Below are 21,360 nucleotides of genomic sequence, written 5' to 3'. Positions count from 1 at the left end.
GAAATCAGAGCTCAGGTTTTTTTAAATAATTGCCAAATCGACAGCATCTGTTCAGTACCATTTAATTTGTATTTATTCAAACGATAAAAAAAAAAGAAAAATAAATCACCATTTCATTTATATCTCAAAAAGAATGTGTATGGTGAAATTTAGTATAATATTGATTAATATATTTTTTCTTTTATAACCTACTGACGGTGCGATTTGCTTCTATCAGAATGTCACAGTTGCTAAATTTATGTTTTCTGGGTGTTTTTTAATTTTTTTTATTTTTTTTTTACAAGCAAGTCACCAACCGCTTAACCTACAGGGAGCTCCGCTTGCTTTTAGAGGTACTGCTGTGCAATGGCAAATGGGCTCAGGTTCTCAACCAGGGTGCTTGAGGATTTGGATTAGGGGACAAATCAGTGGCCCAGGTGCCAAGGACAAGAAGATTAAGTGTCAGGGGTATTATTTATTTATTTATTTATTTATTTATTTATTTATTTATTTATTGTATTTAATTTATTTATTAATTTTTTCTGGGCTGTTGCCAGGCAGACAGATCAAGTTCTTTTTTTTCTTTGAATACTAGAAAAAATGAACCAACCAACATCTACCAAATCACTACTGACTCCATATTAAAACATGCGACTGTAGGTTCAACATGCAACACTCATTGTGAATCCCACTGTCTCCTGCAAATATCTTTGCTAGTTGTTAATTAATTAATTATATAGCGAGCGTCTTTTTTTTTTTTTTTAGAATCAGGAAAACGCCAATATGTTCAAGTATGGAAAACAAAAAAAGCACAACATGCAATCACCTAGCAGCTAAACTTACAGTGAGAAACGGAAGATGCTAGCCAGGCTCAAATCATTCTTAATGCGCAATAAGTACAAAAAAATGCCTTTTGTCAAGGGCATAAAGACGCTTTTTGTTTTTTTATAAGAAAGAAATGTTAAGAAAGAGCGATACACAGACTGTCTTCTCTGTTCTTGTCTGCATGCTTTAGTCCAGCTGTTCTACTGAATGAACAGTCTCCTTCTCCATGTCACTCTATAGAGTGTGCTCTCTCTGTCTGTCTGTCTGTCTGTCTGTCTGTCTGTCTGTCTGTCTGTCTGTCTGTCTGTCTGTCTGTCTGTCTGTCTGTCTGTCTGTCTCTGTCTTTCTTTCTCTATCTCTCACACATTCTCTTTTTCTTTCCCCTTTGGCTCACACCTCAGTATGTCTGTCTCGTTCTCACAAGGACAAATTAACAGCAATCGCCAGCGTAGCCTCCCCCTGAGTTCCCTTGGCAACTGCCAATGTATTTAATGTCTTCAGTTCTCTGTCCTTGTCTGTCTGTCTATATGTCTGTGTATGGCCTTGTCTAGCAAAAGCATATCATTTCTTTTTATTTCCATTGCATTGTCAACATAAAAAAGTGTGTGTGTGTGTGTGTGTGTGTGTGTGTGTGTGTGGATATATATATAAAATCCTATTCCAGAACTTATCTATAAAAAATTGTTGAACAGCAGATCCAGCATAAGTGGAATCAAGGGGGGAAAAAAAGATTTTTTTTTCTGCATTCCTTCATATTTATCTTTCTCTGAACCCCCTGTTTCTGTAATACTCATAAATCCCGTTACATAAGGCGCAGATTCGGGTCACATCGCTGTACCACAGGCGTTTGTTTAGCTCGAGGCAGTGTTAAACAACCGAAAAGAGGTAAAGTAATTTCATTGCTGGTGTTGTACCTTGTCCTGAGGTAAAAGAGGAAAGCACAGTGGTTTTGGAGGGGAAAGGTAATGGAGGTCAGTTACCTCAGGGAGCTGGAAGTCTGGGCTTGCTGTGTCCATTCAGAAAGATGCATCGTGCGCATTTACGTTTCCTTCCACTATATATATATATATATATATATATATATATATATATATATATATATATATATATATATATATACAGTGAGGAAAATAAGTATTTGAACACCCTGCTATTTTGCAAGTTCTCCCACTTAGAAATCATGAAGGGGTCTGAAATTGTCATCGTAGGTGCATGTCCACTGTGAGAGACATAATCTAAAAAAAAAAATCCAGAAATCAGAACTATTTATTTGTATGATACAGCTGAAAATAAGTATTTGAACACCTGAGAAAGTCAATGTTAATATTTGGTACAGTAGCCTTTGTTTGCAATTACAGAGGTCAAACATTTCCTGTAGTTTTTCACCAGATTTGCACACACTGCAGGAGGGATTTGGGCCCACTCCTCCACACAGATCTTCTCTAGATCAGTCAGGTTTCTGGCCTGTTGCTGAGAAACACAGAGTTTGAGCTCCCTCCAAAGATTCTCTATTAGGTTTAGGTTTGGAGACTGGCTAGGCCATGCCAGAACCTTGATATGCTTCTTACAGAGCCACTCCTTGGTTATCCTGGCTGTGTGCTTTGGGTCATTGTCATGTTGGAAGACCCAGCCTTGACCCATCTTCAATGCTCTAACTGAGGGAAGGAGGTTGTTCCCCAAAATCTCGCAATACATGGCCCCATTTTCTAATGATTGCTCCAACAGTGGACCTTTTTTCACCAAGCTGCTTGGCAATTTTCCCGTAGCCCTTTCCAGCCTTGTGGACGTGTACAATTTTGTCTCTAGTGTCTTTGGACAGCTCTTTGGTCTTGGCCATGTTAGTAGTTCTTACTGATTGTATGGAGTGGACAGGTGTCTTTATGCAGCTAACGACCTCTAACAGGTGCATCTAATTTAGGATAATAAATGTAGTGGAGGTGGACATTTTAAAGGCAGACTAACAGGTCTTTAAGGGTCAGAATTCTAGCTGATAGACAGGTGTTCAAATACTTATTTGCAGCTGTATCATACAAATAAATAGTTTAAAAATCATACATTGTGATTATTAAAAAAAAAAAATGTATTAGTGGAATAGACACAGTTTCTAAACAATGTCCATATTCACAACTAAATTAAATAAATAGCAAAAATGCATAGTCTCATAAATTTCCAAATAAATTGTAAAAGTTGTGAATTATATTATCTCCAATGTTTAGTTATTTATATGGCAAACAAATTATAAACAATCTTGAAAGTTGTTTATGATGATTTGAAATATCTATCTATCTATGTATCTATGTATCTATCTATCTATCTATCTATCTATCTATCTATCTATCTATCTATCTATCTATCTATCTATCTATCCATCCATCCATCCATCCATCCATCCATCCATCCATCCATCCATCCATCCATCCATCCATCCATCCATCTTGCAAATGGTTTTAATTTAGAAAGTGCATCCATTTTTCCTCATTACAATCGTCTTGTACTTTATTTCTGGGATATAAACAAATAGGATTAGTTCAAATTTGTACATTTAACATATGCTCTTGGCTTGTCTAAACAAGCTACAAGTGATAAATCACATAATATAAATAAAATTAGGCTCATACAGCCAACATTAGCTTCAAGAATGTGCTTTAGGCAAAATTTGACCCACTAATTTACAAATTTTGGAAGCATGAGGTGGCAGAAAACAGGACAAGGATGTGATCTAATTTCAGCAAAAAAACAAAGAAGTAAAATGCACTAGAATTTCGCTATTTTTTGTTGTTTCTTGTTGCACATGTGGGAAGAGGTGGATTGGGAGGGCAGAGGGTGCAGTCGTGGGCTTGGTCTTTATTCATTATTATTATTACACAAAATAAATTAAACTACTCTTAATGAAATATGAAACACAGTGGGATCGAACTATTTCAAAGGAATGCTTAGAAATGAACTTTCTCTGCACCCCAATGATCTGCTGCTAATATTTGGGATAATATTACTAATAAAACTATATTTTACCCTGTTGATTTTTTAACCTTTATATTATAATGACTGAAGATTCTTTAAATTTTCCATCATTTTATGATCTGTTGGTCCTCACACTTTCCACTTCCCCACCAATTTATTTTGCTCAATCCCTTAATTCCCTATCTAAGAGATAAGCCTCTTTTTGGTTTGCTCCCTCCATCTGGCTGCCTCTCTCCAGCTCTACATGTCTGGATCATTTTGTAGAGATAAGGCAGACTCTCCCCTGTGGGGCTTCTGGTGTCGATACTAATATACGGCCCTCATCGATAAACTGTCAGAACCGCCTCTGCTGCCCCCCTTACCTTTCCGAAATCTTGCTTTTGACCTTCTACCTTGTTCTTATTTGCAATAGAAATGTGTCCATTTTACTAAGTACCTCTTCACTTGCTTGCACTCAAGGTATTTAAGACCTCCCTTGTTGTTGATTAAAGCAGCTAAATATTCTGATAGCGATGCAGTTGGATTCTTGATTTTCTAGAAAGTTGTAAGAAAGGATATATCTATTAACCCCTTTTCTTCCAAACCCCAAACTTAACCTCGTTTCCTTTTCATATAAGTTTGGCAATGTTACAAATCGCATTTGCAAGAGTGTTGCTTTTAATAATGGAATATGTAAGGAACAAACATCTCCAGGCATGCGGTTATAGGAGGACAATAACAATGTGGTGGATCGAAATACAGCAGAGTTACTATCAATAGTTCCTTTTAACAAAGCTATGTTTAAACAAAGTTAGTATTAAAGTTTTTGTCTTCATGGAGAAGGACACCCTTAATAGTTACTTCTTTCTATACCACAGCAACACTACTTTCTTTCGGCTTATCCTGTTAGGGGTCGCCACAGCAGATCCTCCGCATGTTTGATTTGACATGTTTTTACGCTGGATGCCCTTCCTAACACAACCCTCCCCATTTATCCGGGCTTGGGACCGGCACTGAGGGTGGATGGGGTTGGTTCCCTGACCGGGGATCGAACCCGGGCCGCAGTGGTGAGAGCGCTGCATCCTAACCACTAGAACACCAGGGAACCTTATACCACAGCAACACTAATACATTTTATTCATTTAAGGACTCCATGTTGTACAATTTTATTTATTACGTTTAATGTTAGTGACCCCCCTCTCTCTTTCTCTCTTACCATCTGTAGTGATGTTAATAATGTAAACCATGGCTTTATATAAAAAGAAAAACACAATTCCTTAGTGTTTCACTATGGGAATCGGTTTGGGCGTGACATGACACCATGTCTGTCCCGTAGTTGGTCACGCCCAAAGCGATTCCCATAGTGAAACACCTCACTCTGTTATCAAAGAACCCGGGATTACGTTAAGTAACCCATCGATCTGTCTCTCTCTTCATTTTATTGGAAAAATGAAAAAGGAAAAACTTTATTCGTAACTGATCTGAAAAGCGTTTTACGCCGGAGCCCCTTAAGAGCTTATAGAAAACGCAATCACATCAACAACTGTTGTTCTTTGAGTTGAAGGTCACGTAATTGAAAATGTGCTTTTGTTTTTGAATAAACACTTTACACTACAACGTAAGAACAACGTTTTGCAAATTCTTCCAGAGTTTTTTTTTTTTTTTTTTTTTTTTTTTATAAATTTTTGCCTCAGTGTGGTCTATAGTGGAAAAAAGACAAAAAAGGTGCATTCTCAAATTTTACATTTAATGTGGCATAGCTTAAAAGAGCTGATAAAACTATTAGAGTGAGCACATAAACACCGTATAAGCTTAGGAATTACAGGCAGAACTAGCTTACTGACTACTCAGATTTTAGGTATGTGCTATAAATTGGCTCTTGCTACAGTATACTGTGCATCGCCTGTGAGGTTTGAAACCACTATCAAATGCGTGATTTGAGGTGAAGACAGTGAAGCGAGTGCAGTAATCATTTTGTATTATTAACAGTTAAATCAATATAAAAAGTTTTCCCCTGCATACTGAGGTATTTGTTAGGAGGCCAAAAACTCGTACACGAGATCTCACATCTTGCTCGAGGCACCTGTCAGTGTTAGAAGAGGCAGGCATCAGTCAGCGAGGTGTGATTTGAAAAGATAGAAAGAACACGTGCAGGGCTCTGATCTCCTGCGATGTGTTTTGACTAAGCCATGTCGAGTTCGCATAAGAGATGCTTCAGAAGGCCGCCAGAAGGACAAATGACTGACAAATGAGAAAAAGCGATGCTGGCACTCGTTTTTTTTTTTCCTTTCTTTTTTCCAAAAGCTGCTGACCAACACTGTGCAACTTCAAAAGTGCCAGCTTTTACTTTCGGCTTTTACATTCTAACATTTCAGGCTCAGTTTAGTTTTTTTTATATTACATTCGTGATGCGAATTTCAGTTTGACTGGTTCTGAAAAATATTTTGTACAACTGGAGAGTGAATCAGCAGCAGCCTTCAGGCTAAAAAAGGCAAAGGCGAATGGGAAAAAAACAGTTTCATAACTGATGTAATCGATCAGCAATATTGCAACAAACAGCTTTTATTGCTACTCTTTTCTTTCTCCACCCTCCAATGAAGAGCGAGCCGGCTTTTGTTTTGTTGCTACAGCAACAGACTGTATGTGTTGCGTTCTGTGGTGTGTTCTTCGGTGGTGACAGACAAAAGACTTGTGTTTTCTCAACCAGAGTCTGACAGTCACCAGCAGCATACTTCAGTAGACTAGTTGTGATACAGCGCTCATTACACGGTGTTTTGGATTCCTGTTTTGAGCTGGGAGTTCATCAGAGATGTCAAAATAAAACAAAAAAATAAAAGGTCAATTTGATGTAAGATTTCATGTTTAAATGCCAATAAACAGTCTTGTTATATTTGATTCACCTCGAGGTTTGGCATTTTGCCCATTTTTGTTATGCTTTCCTGCTCAGATCCTGTTGTCCAGAGTAGTTATTTGAGTTACCATAATATTCCATAATAGTCTGGCATTTCTCTTGTGACATTTAACTGTTTTTTTTTTCTTTGCACCAGTGTTTGTAGACTAAATTCCAGGAGATCAGCAGTTCAAAATTGTTGATAGGACACTTTTATTTTTCCACCAAAACGTTGTGCTTGCTGTGAAAATGAACAGAATTATTTGATTTGCATTAGTTTTTTCTTATTTTGTTTTTATATATTTATGTATATGCATATATGCATGCATGAATAGGAGGAGTACAGGAATGTTGGAAATGAATTTTACACTCCTATTTTTCAAAATACTTGTATAATGCATTAAAAACGTCCCTCCGCATTGGTCGCATAGAGTTGGTAGTGAAGTTTTAAAGCTGGCTATACATTTAGTTAATTGTTCACTGCAAAGGGATAGGTCCCCTAGTAGTCTAGTGGTTAGGATGCGGCGCTCTCACCGCTGCGGCTCGGGTTCAATCCCTGGTCAGGGAACCAACCCCAGCCACTCTTAGTGCTGGTCCCAAGCCCAGATAAATGGGGAGAATTGTGTTAGGAAGGGCATCCAGCGTAAAAACATGTGCCAAATTAAACATGTGGATGATCCGCTGTGGCGACCCCTAATGGGAGAAGCCGAAACAAAGTTCACTGCAGGGGGACTTTTTGCACTGCATTTGTTTAGCAGTATATGTCCAATAATCCTAATAACATATTTTTTTCTGGTTTTATTCACCAGATAGTTGTATCGATGAGATTAACATGTGTAGATTATACACAATGTACATAGATTATGTATAGCAGGGGTCCCTAAACTTTTTTTCTGTGAGGGCCACATCATTTCTATTGGGAAAGAAATGGCTGAAGTGACTACCAGTATTATTGTGAAGATTTTATGATTTTAAATGTATTTATTATGCCTCCTAATAATATATATTTTTTTTGTTATGCACCATACAAACAAATTAGCATTACTTTTCAAGAGATATGTAGTCTATTAAAATAATTCATAATGATTTTTTTTCATATTCATTATCATTGAAATCAAAACATTGAATACTTATGCATACGATTGGTGGGTGAATCAAAAAATAATTACGCTAATTAGAGGATGACCAATAGTGGATTCTACCAATACTAATAGCTAGCTGTCATAAATGACAGATGAAATAAACAGGTGTTTATACAATGGTTATGTACATGTGCAAAATTATATGGAGAGTGCAAAAAGAAGGCTATTATACACAGTGCATATAACTATAATAACCGTTGCATATGTTGCAATGTATCAATGTATTTATATGTAGCATATATCATAGCAATCCTGTACTTATGTTAATATTTTACACTGCTACCAATTCACTTATTCAACATTTTTTTAAATGGATACTGGATAAAAAAAAAAAAACACTCAATGTAAAATAGTATTGAACTGTATTACAAAAAAACAACAACTACTGAATCATGAAAATGTGCTAAAGGAAATAAATATGATTATAATGAATAAATAATTACATAATTAATGCATGATAAATAATACATATAGCGCTCTCCATGCAGCACGTAGTCTCACGTGTAAATAAAAAAAAGCACGTGCTGACAATGAATATGTCTCTTGCATTGTTCAGAGGGCCGTTCCAAATGTGGGGGTGGGCTGTATGGGACCCCTGATGTATAGTTTTAAATAAAAGTATGTTAACCCCAGCATCACTCTTTGTATCATTTTGAATCTGATTAATGCAAATTGTTAAGATTGTTGTTTGCAAGTGTTGGACAATTTTAAGGGTTTAGAAAGATGCATGCTATATTCTGATGAGGTACGAGATCTTAATCAGTTTTAATTAAAAACATTTTGAGGCTCTGAAATGCTTCAAAAATGCTATTTTATGTCATTTTTCAATCTATAGGGATTTTATACAATTTAACTCTTGAATAGGGGCACTAAGTATTATTAAGGAGTTTTTGGTTAGAATAAGTAAGTCAGTGATTGTTCTTTCAATATGAGGAGAATTAAATAGATTTTTTTTAACTTGTTGCAACAAAAAGGAAGATAAATAGGTAATATAGATTAATTGAATGGGTCAATTATGATAGATTTTTGATGGAAATGAGAAACTGGTTTGGTTGTTGTAAATTATTGAAACCAACCTGAAGAGAAAAAAATGGGCTCAGGTCAGATAAAATGCATTTTTTTGTGATAGCAAATGAACTGTCATGTCTTTACAGGGCATTATCTTCTGATCTCTCCCTCCATGTCTTTTTGGAATGCAGTTTGGGGCCATGTATATCTTCACCTGTGAGTACTGGGTCAAAAAAAAAAGACAGCTGCCAAAAGCTTAACCAGTGCATCGGGAGCTTCATCCCTGATTCAGTCTGCAGATTATCATTCTGAGAGCGTTATGGTGCGGCAAATCCCTTGCTGTGTCAAACAACAAGAGCACAGGCTAACCTCACCAGGTGCAGGAGATTGACCTCAAGGCCAAACTCCTGGCCAGGTGCAGATGGGAGAACTGATGGATAGCATTTAAGCATTTAATCAAAATGTATTCCTCAGTTAAATCTGTACTACAAAGGAAGAATATAGTATAAAGTACAGCTGTAAAAATTTTTTTTTAATAAGACAGAGTTGGGTGGATGAACAAAGTGGCTAGAAAAGTGGGCCATCAGACACCCCCAATGTCCCTCTTGTCTTCAATGGAGCTGTAGTGCGCTTGTCAGGCTGTTCCCTGCTGAGCTCAATCGATGGAAGTCTGTGTGTGGTGGCTCTTGGTGCATCAAGGTCAGTTTTGTGAATGTAGTGAATGTCAGGTGGCAATTGTGGATCTCATCAAGCACGTGTTCAATTTGAATATGGAACCTGTATAGCGAGTGGTCTGGTTTAAAAAAGCACCCATACCACATTATTTTTCTCATGATTTTAGTATATTCTCTAAATTTGGCACCTTTTAATAGTCTGATATCATTGCAAAATATGCATGACAATATCAAGATACACAAAACACATTCATTTGTCAGGAAGCATGACATGTTCCTCCTTTGCGTCAAAGTGAATTTTGGATTTTTGTATTCACCCGGTCCTGTCCTGATTTGTTTCCCAATAGTGTTCACATGATACTGAGGTGAACACTGGCTTGCAAAGTAAAAAATAAATCCACAAACACTATATACTGTGTGTCATGTCAGCACCAAAATCCCCCTAAATGCACACATTGTTTCCGTTGTGAATTCTGTCTCACCTACTGAAAGTGGTTTGCCTGATTTTACTTGTTCTTTTATTTTTATAATCTTTTCTGACCAGTCTCATATTTTTGACACAGTTATTATGTATTATTATAGTATTATGGTTAGCTAGCTAATTTAAACCACAGAACACGACAGCCTACAAATACAGCTGCTCAATAAAACAGTGAATTAATGGTTGCTCTCCATTAAACAGTATGCATCATATAATTCTTGACAGAACTTTCATGTGCAAGCGGTTCGAAGTGTCCCAGCAAATTGAACATTTAGGATATGTATATGTTTATTTTAGTCTCATCATGGAGGCTCCAGAAAGACACTCTGGCAAACACTGAAGTATGAATCAACCAGTCACCTTGGGGCACTTTAACATTACTACAAAAGGTGCTGAGGGAACACTGAGGGAACCCGCATGGGAAGAATGCCAGACAAACGTCACAGATACAGTAGCCCAAGTTCAGCAATAAATCAGTTACCTGAAACTGTAAGGCAGCAACAGTAGCCATCATGTCACCCTAGATATACTGTGCATCAGTTTCTTTCTATTTTGCTAAGCTTTTGCAAAACCAATCACCAGCAGAACACTGGAGCCACAGTTTGACCAGTATATAGGCAATTTCATGGGAAAAGGGGAAAGGGGAAAAAATGTAAACAAATAGTTAACATATAGTTTTTTGTTAATAAACAATAGACTTAGGAAAACATTTGCACTCTTAGTATCAAAGTATCATGTATCGTGGTGGTGTTTATTACCCTAAAACATTTCCAGAATTGTACTTCAGCTCTCCAGAAAATAAATGTTTCTCTGATAGGTTTGTAAAGACAAATAAATGGCCTGTGTTGTCTGGTTGAGTGACATGCAAATGGCATTAAAAGCTTGCATAATGGCAGTGCTAACATTTTTACATGCAACCGAAATGGGTTTACGCCACAGTAACCGTTTTGTTTACTGACACGAGGCTAGTGGTAAAAAGCAGTCAGCCATATTGCGTCTGAGGGTTAACATCCAATTACAGACACATGTTCACACACATTTCAGTGACGGAAGCACTGATCGATGTCTACTGCTTCATACTCGTAGGATTAAGGATTCTGAAAGTCTCGTTTTACAGCAAATCCCAGTGGGAACTAAGAAATAAATAAAACGTTCCTCGATGCATCTTGTTTTTCTTTACAATTCTATTGCAATATGACTTGCAATATGATTTACCCCCTACAGGCTGTTCAAGACCCAGTCCCACCCACCTCATTATTCCTGTTTTTTGCATATCATCATAATTTAGGAATCAAAAAACACCTTTATATCCTTTTGCTCTCGCTGTTTCTCTGCAAGGTTGCTTTCATTTCTTTTTATCGCCGCACATTACTATGCACTTGCCTGTAGCTGCATTCTCAAATAAGATCTATGCTTATTATTTGAGGGAGCTGCACCATCCAAACATGCTTGCAGGAAATAATTCCCCTGTGCTTTCAACCTCAAAATGGCCTCCCATTTACATTATATATCCTGTTCCGTGCTAAAGAAATATGGCCCTGATGGGCCGCCACGCCTGGAGCAATCAGCTCCTTCCACTAATGGAATGGGCCAGGGAGTAACTGACTGGACAGGTGTTGTCAGAACGAATCATCAAGATGAAATGCTGAATGTGTGAAATGTTTCCATGCTACGTAGCAGACCATCTTCGCTGGCTGCCTACAAAGAGTTCATTTCTCATGAAAGGGAATGTAAAATATTTACTGTGCTGAAAACCTCTTGAGGAGCAGTGACTCCTTGAAATGTCCAAGCAGCCCCCAAAAATGTCTCCCCACCCTTTAGTTACCAACTGCCTCATTTAAATCTCTTAAGATTTAGGTCACGCATACATATTCTATTCTCAACGGATAGTTGTGTTTGTGATCACTGCAGCTGCCAGATCAGTTGGAAACTGCTGCATTGTGTTGGACGAAAATAATCCCCGCCAAAGATATTCAACTAAACGTTTATTTACAAAAACTTCATTACTTACAAGGGGGTCTAGATACTTCTATATAAATGAGGCATATTTCTTATATACCGCAATAAATCCTGCTGTAATACTTTGCAGGGTACGCGAATAGACTGCGACCATACTTAACACGTCTAGAGATCACATATTGAAAAATGTAAAGCATTTAAATTTGGTTTGCTGTTATTTATATTATAAAAATAAGCTAGACATCACTTGGCTGATTAATTGGAATAGTATCAAGTGCAACAGTTTATAATATCAAATTCTATCTGTGTAGTTAAATAAAAGCGATTGTTGCTTTGCAACTGCGTCAGTATTATTAGTATAGGACCTTGCTTGGGTTTTCCTTTAAACCTAAATAAGAGGCAGAGCTGAGAGGGAGGAAAAGAGAGCACATCAATAGCTGTACTTCGGCGAGCACTTATGTCCTTTGTATCCTAACACTTCCCCGATGTAACTTTTTGTAAAGTGCTTATACCACTCAACGCTGGAGTCCTATAGGATCCTTCACTGCGTATTGCTTTAGTGACTAGCTGCTGATGGAGCTTGTTTTTAAACACCTCATCAGAGTTTTCCATTTATTTTCAGTAATCGTTTTCTCCTCGTCAGGGTCAGAGACACGCATTTACATCCAATGTCAGTTTAGACTAGCCAATAAACCTACTGACGAGAGAAACCATAGAACCTGGAAGAAGACATCTCTGAGTTTCTCATTTGGGCGCTAAATCTACATCATCGGGCATAGACGGCAAGAATGACCGCAATTATAAGACTTTGCGATGGCACTGAAATAATGGCAAGACCTCAGATGAATTAAAGGACTTTTGGGTCCAACATAGTATACATCACATTTTAGGTGTGAGTAGTGCGTGTTGTTTACGCCTTGAGGACTCTTGATATAACCAAACGAAACAACGAAACTCATTTTCCTCCCAAACATTTTTTCCTCATGGATTTGTATTTCTTTTATTTGCTAATTTTTGACTCACCAAGCAAAAAAAATAGGATGCCTAAACTCAACATATAGTGCAAAACAATGTAATGGTTTATTTTAAAACGTAAATAGGTAGCACATAGCATGTAAAACAAATTACATAATACAATAACAGGATATTTGAGGCAATCCAAGAGTAAATATACTTTGTAGATAACAAAACTAGCATTAAATAGTTAATTAAGATATTAAGTTTCCCATCAGAAGGTTATAAGTTAAAATTCCAGCACCACTGAGCTACCACTTTTGGGCCCTTGAGAAAGGCCCTTAACCCTCACCTGCTCATTGTACATGATTATTTGTCAGTCGCTCTGGGTAATGGCGACTGCCAATTACTGTAAATGGAAAAGCCTGCATAATCTCTGCGCCTCTGCCTCCTCTTGTGGCCTCGCTTGTTCTGTGACTCCAAACACCTGTGTTTAAAGCAATGATCACCTGACCGAATTGTCGAAGTGTTGATGACAACTCCTAAAAATGTGCTGCTATAATCTGTTCGGCTAACCCCCTAAATATTACGCTCCAGATGCTATCACAGTGCTTCAATTATTTTCCATTAAATACTAAAATGCATTATTAGACCGCCACAGGATCCACTGACTCATGCAAATATGATTTGTTCATGATCTGGTAAGCATTTCAGAGCACATATTTGAGATGTTCTTGGAATGACACAGAATACACACATATTACACAAATTGGGCTTTTTAATCATCTCCTACATCATCATTTAAGGATTTCTTTGTAATAAAAATCGTCTAACATCTTAGTCTCATCCCCCCTCCCCTCATTTAGGATTTATGGAGTTAGGCATAGAAGTAAATTATCTGTGGTTTAAACTTGAAGCACAAATTTACTGCTCTTAATTTAATCAGTCCATAACTTAGATCATTTCCTTTCAATTTACTGTAAATGGAATTTTGTTTCTAAGTACATTTTTTTGTTTGTTGACTGTAGGTGGCAAAAGTATACTTGTGGTACACTTGTAATTTTATAACTATAGCTATTATGGCAAAATTACATTTTAGACAGGAAGTGATTTGCACTCTATTCCAATTGGAAACACTTTAGGGGTTATATGCATTTTTGTACACACTTAGTGAGACTCCTCCGTGCTCAAAGGACTTCGAAGGGACATTCTCATTGTTTTTTGTCTAAATTACTTTTAGATATTGCTTTTTTTCCATATCTTTCTGCCAGGTTATAACTCAAGTTAAGTGTTACATCATGCATGAGACCTGGTATTATAGTTTCTTTTGCATAAGCAGCCTATTTTATGAGTAGTATTACAGATTAGAGCAGATATACATGTGTATAGAATAGGGTATATATAGATCCTACTTTTAAATGTGTTTTTGTTTTTAAACTTTGTTTTTGAATTTAAAACTAACTTGTGATATGTAGGATTGTTATGCATATAAAATGACCTTAATGCTGGCAAAACTACTGGATCCGAGGTCATCTTCATCATTTATTTAGTCAGTATCAGAGACTACATCTAATGACTTTACTAATGTATAACCCGTGAATAAGGAATCATCAGTGCTATAACGGAATTGTACTTGCATGTGTTTCAAATATCCGTGTCTAAAAATCTTTCTCCTCTTTTCCCCATCTGCGGTACCTTTTCCTGGAGCAGAAGACTACCCCGTGGAAGGTAAGAACACTGTTTTCACTTTCTTACATTGAAAGCGACTTGCCATATGCTGGTGTTAAAACTGGACCCTAACATGAATTTGTGCTCCCTCACCTGAGGGGCATTGTCAGCTTGGACTGCGGTTTGGATAACTTCCCAGGGGCTTTTGATTTGCTGCTATGAAACCAAATGATTGATTTCTTGAACCCTACTTCTTTACCCCTTCTCAAAACAACCCTTTACTTTTTTCTCATTACTTGATTTTATTTTTGGTTTGTACCGAGTGCTCAGTTGTGTAATCAGTTGCGTAAAGTTGCGTTATGGATCTTTTGAGTAGAAATCAGTATTTCGGGGAAATAATAAGCAGTAATGTACAGTATGTTACACTTACCATAGACACGCTTCTTGACTGTGTATGCTACACTTCAGATTAGCTCATCACGTATGCATCCTTCAGGCTATAATTAGCTTGGTTTACTCTTCTGGGGAAAATCACAATTTTAATGGGTTATTTGCTTAATGGGGGAAAATGCAAGCAATGGCCATCTCTCAGTAGGAAGAAATGCATTATAATACTACTAGGTCAGTGCCCGAGGGGTAACCTGCCAAGACCAGTCTGCCTCATGGCTCTCAGAAACAGCCGTGAACATGGTGTTCCTTATGCTTAGGGAATGTTGCTTATATACTAATGGATTCCCTGCTGGCTGAGTTTGACTGTAATTGATAGGTGGCATGCATAGGTCTAGCTCTTTCAAGCTTGATCCCTGGGATAAGCTGCAGGTATCTGTGAATGCTGCCCGTCAGAATTCACAGCTGATGAATTACCTAGTCTATCCAGACTAAAATCTTGGGACAGGGTCACTATGGCAACACCAGCGGCCAGATGTTTCTTGAGTAGGCAAGCTGTTATTGGTTGTAGATTAATACCACTGGACGGGAAGAATGAAAAAGGGGTTGTTTTATTTATCAGCGTATAGAAAAAAAAAAACTTTGCTATATCAGCATAGTCTGAAATATAGATTTTGATCTATTTTTAAGCAGTCCACATGAGAGGAAGGTGGTGGCAAGAAAATATTTGAGACATGAGAGAGAAACCCTGGTATACAGATGCAGAAGTGTAAAGGCAGAATTTACTTTATTTTCTGTATATTGTAATAAGGCAGTAATAAGGAGCATTGGAAAGTCTTTATGATTGCAGGAGCAGATCTTGGGTGCACATCTACAGAATCCATTTGTGGTTTTGTGACTATGTCTTAAATAAAAATGTATAAGTGATGCACTAGATATGCACTAGATATGAGGATGGGTTCCCCTTTGAGTCTGGTTCCTCTCAAGGTTTCTTCCTCATATCATCTAAGGGAGTTTTTCCTTGCCACTGTCGCCACGGCTGCTCATCAGGGACAAACGCACACCATTCACCTTCACTGTTGTTTTCTGTAAAGCTGCTTTGAGACAATGTCTGTTGTGAAAAGCGCTATACAAATAAACTTGACTTGACTTGACTTGACTAGATAATAACCAAATAGTCAAATGATCAGTCATTGAACTATTTTACTGTAAGTCTTGTTTGACATATTGTACATCATAGACCAGATCAATTTATTCTTAAGGAAGGTTCTGTGCTAAATTCATATACATATTGTTCATTGTTTTGCTAAAGACAAATCCAGACATACTGGATTTCAACTTGTTTACCCCAATCATTGGATGGATTAAAACATTGACTTACTGTTTATCACAGTACAATCCTAGCCCCAAACTTAATGTAGCTCCATGCCATTTAGTTTTCACTGGAAATTTTGGGCCAATCATGAAGAAAGCAAGCAATTCACATTGTCTATTCAAAATGAAATAAGCACAAAAAATAAGCACACTTGTTGTCCTCATTCTTGTCCTCAGTGAAAAGAATATAAAAAACAAAAAACAAAATGTTTTTTGCCTTGCCCTTGAGCAAGGCCCTTAACCCTCTATGCTCCGGGGGTCCCTTACGAGGGAAATATCAAGGTCCGTGACATCGGAGTGACGTGGGGCCGCCTTCCCGTGGGCTCACCACCTGCAGGAGGGACCGTAAGGGACGGTGCTGTGAGGATTGGGCAGCATTCGAAGGCGGGGGCCTGCTTAGACTGCTGCCCCCGCGACCCGAATTACGGATAAGTGGGAGAAAATGAATGAATGAATGAATGAAAAAAAACAAAATGTCTTGTCATGGCACAAAGCTACATTTGAATTGTCCTGTGCTGAAAAGTGTGAGCTTGTTTTGAAGAAAAAAAAAACTACTGATTGCGACAACGTCAGTTGGGAGGAATATTAGGGAGTCCAGAGCAATGTTGTAATGATATGGTGTATCATATTCTTTACTGCTGTAGAAAAAAAGCAGGCAAGTAATCAATAAACTCCAGGAGCCAGATTTGATATAATACAACATTTGTCTAATTCTCTGCTCAATTTTGACTTTTTTTTAGCTAATATTTTCTAGGCTAAAGAAATCACCACCACCATTGGGAAGTTTATAGCTGACGGCATAAGTCCCTACTCAGTAATGGATTAAAAAATGCATTCAGTGCTTCAGAGAACGACGTGACTTTGAAAGCCTTGCTAGCGAACATCATGATGGGAAATAAAGAAAGAGCTTCAGAAACACCCCACTGAGTGTGCCACCAGTTGACGTTTGGCTCGAGAGCTAATGCTTAATTGGCTGTGTTTCATTTTTTCTTTTATTTCTAATTGATAGCTTTTAAACCAGCATATTCTATCGATTAATTTTGTACATATCAATTTTATACCTCCGATGTCGGAGCGTCGGACTACCAGGGTATGGCATGCTCTACCTTAAAGTTCTATGTGAGGGGCGAAAAGTTATGCATCAATACCCCCATATTTCTATGGAGCACATACTTCCCTCATGCATGTGTATGAGTTTCTTGGCTGATGGCACGAGTTGAGAGCAATCCTGACCGTGTGGAGTGTGTTGGTGAACCGGAATGTGATGAAGTGTCCCGATCAGTTTCATTCTGGTTCCTGGCAGGGAGTGAAAGGAATGTCTCTCCCGCTGGGAAAGCTGCACTGTTGACATCAGAACTGAGCCGTTTCACCCTGAGAACATCCTTATTTACATTTCACAGAGGAAAAAGGTGATGTAGGGCAGTTTCCATGAATGAGAGCTGATGCAATAGTTGTAGAAAAGCAGTAGTTCATTTCAGAACGCATTTGTGTTTGGTTCAATTCAAACGAATTAAGCCCTTTTGTCTTGTATCACTCTTTACTTTACATTAGGCAATAGCCAGGTGGCTATTCAGGTTGTAGATTTGATTCATTTTCTATAATAGCAGCTTGAAAAGAAGGTCCATTCATGGCTTATTAAAAAAACTAAGAATAAACGTGTTATTCGAAACACTGAAACCATACTTGTTGATTTTGGTGCTGTTTTCTGAGAAGATTTATTATTTATATGTTTCCCTGATTTTTCTCATAAAACCATTCCTACCTATTACCCTCATCATTTAACAGCTGGCAGTCAGGAGGTCTAACACAGGGAGAAGGCTACCACATGCTCCCTCCAAGCACCAAAGGCCCCCACTTCATCTTTTTGAACTGCAGCTCCTGCTGTCACGTGGCAGTGTAACACACATACACAGATGAAAATGCTTTTTACTCGCATGGACACACAGACCGCCGCTATTGCTGTGAATTAGGAATTGGTAGCATACACCATTCCACCTGCCCTCAATGTACGATTCTCTCAGTTGTCCAGCTGCAGATGTGGTTAGGATTCAAGCTTTTAATCTCCAGAAGATTAAAAACACTTTCCTGTTGTGCCACTTGTGTAAGAGCGAAGACTTTCTGGTTACTAGTCAAATAAGCTGCATTTTTAAGAAATAAGAATGACAAGCTGGAATGAAACAAGTGATGACAGGAGTTGATAACGCCCAAGAAACAACAAAATTAAGAGGGAATAGTTTGCAAATTGATGTTATTGGGGAGACACACGTACTGGGCTGCTGTTACATTAAATCTTTCCAGATCTTTCCATCTTCAGGGTGGAAATGTCCTGGCACATTGAACCCACTCATAGCTTGTTTTTTTCCTATGATGGTAAGCCCTATTGTATTCTACTCACTGCTCCTTTATTAATTTTAGCTCAAAGTTAAGTCATTTGACAAGTTCAGCCAATCAGACTAATTCAACACCCAGTATCATAAATGGTTAGTTTTCCCTATGATTTGGCCTTCACTTGGTGAGTTCAGTATAACTGAACCAAGGCAAACTGTTGAGCTAGACCTGAAATTGGTTCCTTGGTATGGAAAAAGATTTCACACATGGCAAATCTCTTGGCACCTTCCATAATTAACAAAACAAAACGTTTGATTAAATGTGGAGCACCTCGTTGCTCTTATAAATGTAATGCTGGTTCTTTACAGATTTGCTCACTGTCAAGTGGTATTGGCTTAATCACTTAATTACTACTGGCAAATAACTCCCATGGATGGCTTTTGAGGCCAAGCATACTCAAGATGGAGTCTTAATTGTACACCAACCGTAGTTTCCACCCCTGCAGTTCACTTTACTCTGCCCTATTTTTGGGGAGTTTTGTCTAATTAGGGGCACTGACCGAGTCTCAAAAGGTTGTCCTAGATAAATGAGATCCAGGCAGCTTTAAAACCCAGCAGTAGGAGGGCACACCCAACCTGGAGGTAATTTGCTGAGGAAGCTATGGAAATTGATGAGCTGGAAGTATAGTGACCTGGTTTTTCTAACTGAAATCTGACACACTTTCGGTATAACCAGAGACACCAGAGGCCACCGATTATCTCGAATAATAAAATATACAAAAATATCTCGACTCGGGGAAGACGATAAAACTCTTAGCAGAAATTGTTGTCTTTGAAATGGGTCAATTCAGAGGTGGTTTTTTTGTGTGTATGTGGGTCAAAGTATAAGTAGTCTTTATCTTTGTAGTGAGTCAGGGGTCTTTATCACCTTTAATAAATTTGACCAGGTTTGATTATTTCCTCCCATCTGCCTCTTACCCAAAGGATGTCAGTTTCAGATCTGTGGGATTAATTTTTGGATTGGGTTCGGGGAAGATTTGGGAGGATCTTAACTAGATGTATAGACAGAAAGATGTAGATGTACTATTTCTATTGACAAAAAAGAAAATCTAAATAAGATTGCCATGTTGGAGCATATAAACCTATTTTTCCTGATCACTGTTTCACATTTTTCTCTGTTAATCCATGAGGTACATGCAAGCACTGTTGACTAATCCTGTCTTTACGCTGAATGATTGTACTTTGTGGTCTTGCTGCTTTTTGTTTCATTTGGTCAAAATCCGCATTGACGGTTGGTGAGCATGTCACCTCATGCAAAGGACCCCGATTTGAAGTTTTTCACGATGTTTAGCATCTCGTCTAAAATCAGTCAATAGAAGGATGATGTTGTATGATGTAAAAATGTATAAAATTAAAAGAAATCTGTTTGAGGAAGCAATTCATTTAAAAAGCATAGATTTTGCTCAGATTAATATAACTAGCCTACATGCCTGATGCCTCATTCATTTAATTAAAACGTGAGAGCACTTTGTTATGAACAGAAAATAATACCCATAATACCTTACCATAAGATCACTTTTAGGAATGGCCGAATCATGTTCTTATTTTATTTTTTTTACCCAAGTCAAGAAAGAGTGTAAACTCTAGAGACAGTTAAGACTAGACTAGAAACTCTAGAAACTGTGAGACTTGCAGATTCTGAAATGCTCAAACTGCCAGTCTTGTAAGTGAAAAAAAACTTGTCAGGGCATTTTGGGATGTGTTAAAGAAGTTCAGTAGCACTGACTCAGAGTAGAAAGTATAACATATTTCTGTGTAATGAGTGTTATTTAGGTCCAGGGAGGCATTTGAATGTAACCAACTAATTATTTCTCGTCGGCTTCTGCCCTGTTAAAGATGCACAGCGTGTGCATTGAAGGTCAGACAGACCTTTTTTTCTTTTCTGTTTTTTTTTTTTTCTCCCCCCATGCACACAAGTAGCAACTGAATAAAATGAAGGTCATTTGGTTTTCAGACACAAAGCACAAGAGCAGGTGCAAAATAGTTCTTATATCAGGCCCATCGTGCATGATGCCCAGGCCTGGAAGCATTTAAGAAAGCCCCCAAGGAGAAACACACACTCAACACTCATACAGCTCACAAAACAGCTGTAACCCTTAAACTCACGTTAATGTGATATTAAATCTTGCTAACAGTTCCTTTTTTTCCTGCACCTTACTCAACATCTTTGCAGATTTGCCCAATGAAAATGTGTAATATCCAAAGAAATATCCTTATATGTCTTTACATTTGGTAAATCTTTTTGTCTTATGACCAGAAGCTATGACATTAAAACCACTGCCATGTTAGGTGAACAGCATTCACATATATGAGGCAGCAAGTGAACAGTCAGCTCTTGAAGCTGATTTGTTGAAAGCAGAAGAAATGGGCAAGTCTGAGGATTTGAGCAGTGGTGGAAGAAGTACACAATCTTCTTGAGTTAAAGTAGAGATGCAGTATGTAAAATATGACTCCAGTCAAAGCCAAAGTGCTCCCTTTAAACTTTCACTTAAATAAACGTACAAAAATATTTACTTTTAAATGTACATAAGTTTTCGATGTACTATCATTTACAATGTCCTGATATCATTTCTGTCTCAAGTCTCGTAATCAACTCAGTTTATGTAAAAAGACTGTTACTCTTAGCACACCAATCTATTAAAAGAATGATATTAATTAAACACTGATATCTATTACAATTAGCATGAGGCCA

The 21,360-nt window shown here is 37.7% G+C and overlaps 1 protein-coding gene across 11 annotated transcripts in view; it reads left to right on the top strand.

Annotated features, from left to right (window-relative positions):
• Positions 1-21,360, top strand: part of nrxn2b (neurexin 2b) — a 664,725-nt gene that overhangs the window by 122,602 nt on the left and 520,763 nt on the right. For all 11 annotated transcript variants that reach the window (XM_083532478.1, XM_083532485.1, XM_083532477.1 and 8 more), the window contains exon 3: positions 14,563-14,580. In XM_083532478.1, coding sequence (XP_083388604.1) covers positions 14,563-14,580 — 18 coding nt within the window. The remainder of the gene's footprint in view (positions 1-14,562; positions 14,581-21,360) is intronic.

The sequence above is a fragment of the Silurus aristotelis genome, assembly GCF_946808225.1.
Source record: "Silurus aristotelis genome assembly, chromosome: 27".
NCBI lineage: Eukaryota > Metazoa > Chordata > Actinopteri > Siluriformes > Siluridae > Silurus > Silurus aristotelis.
This window is presented reverse-complemented; position numbering and strand designations above follow the sequence as displayed.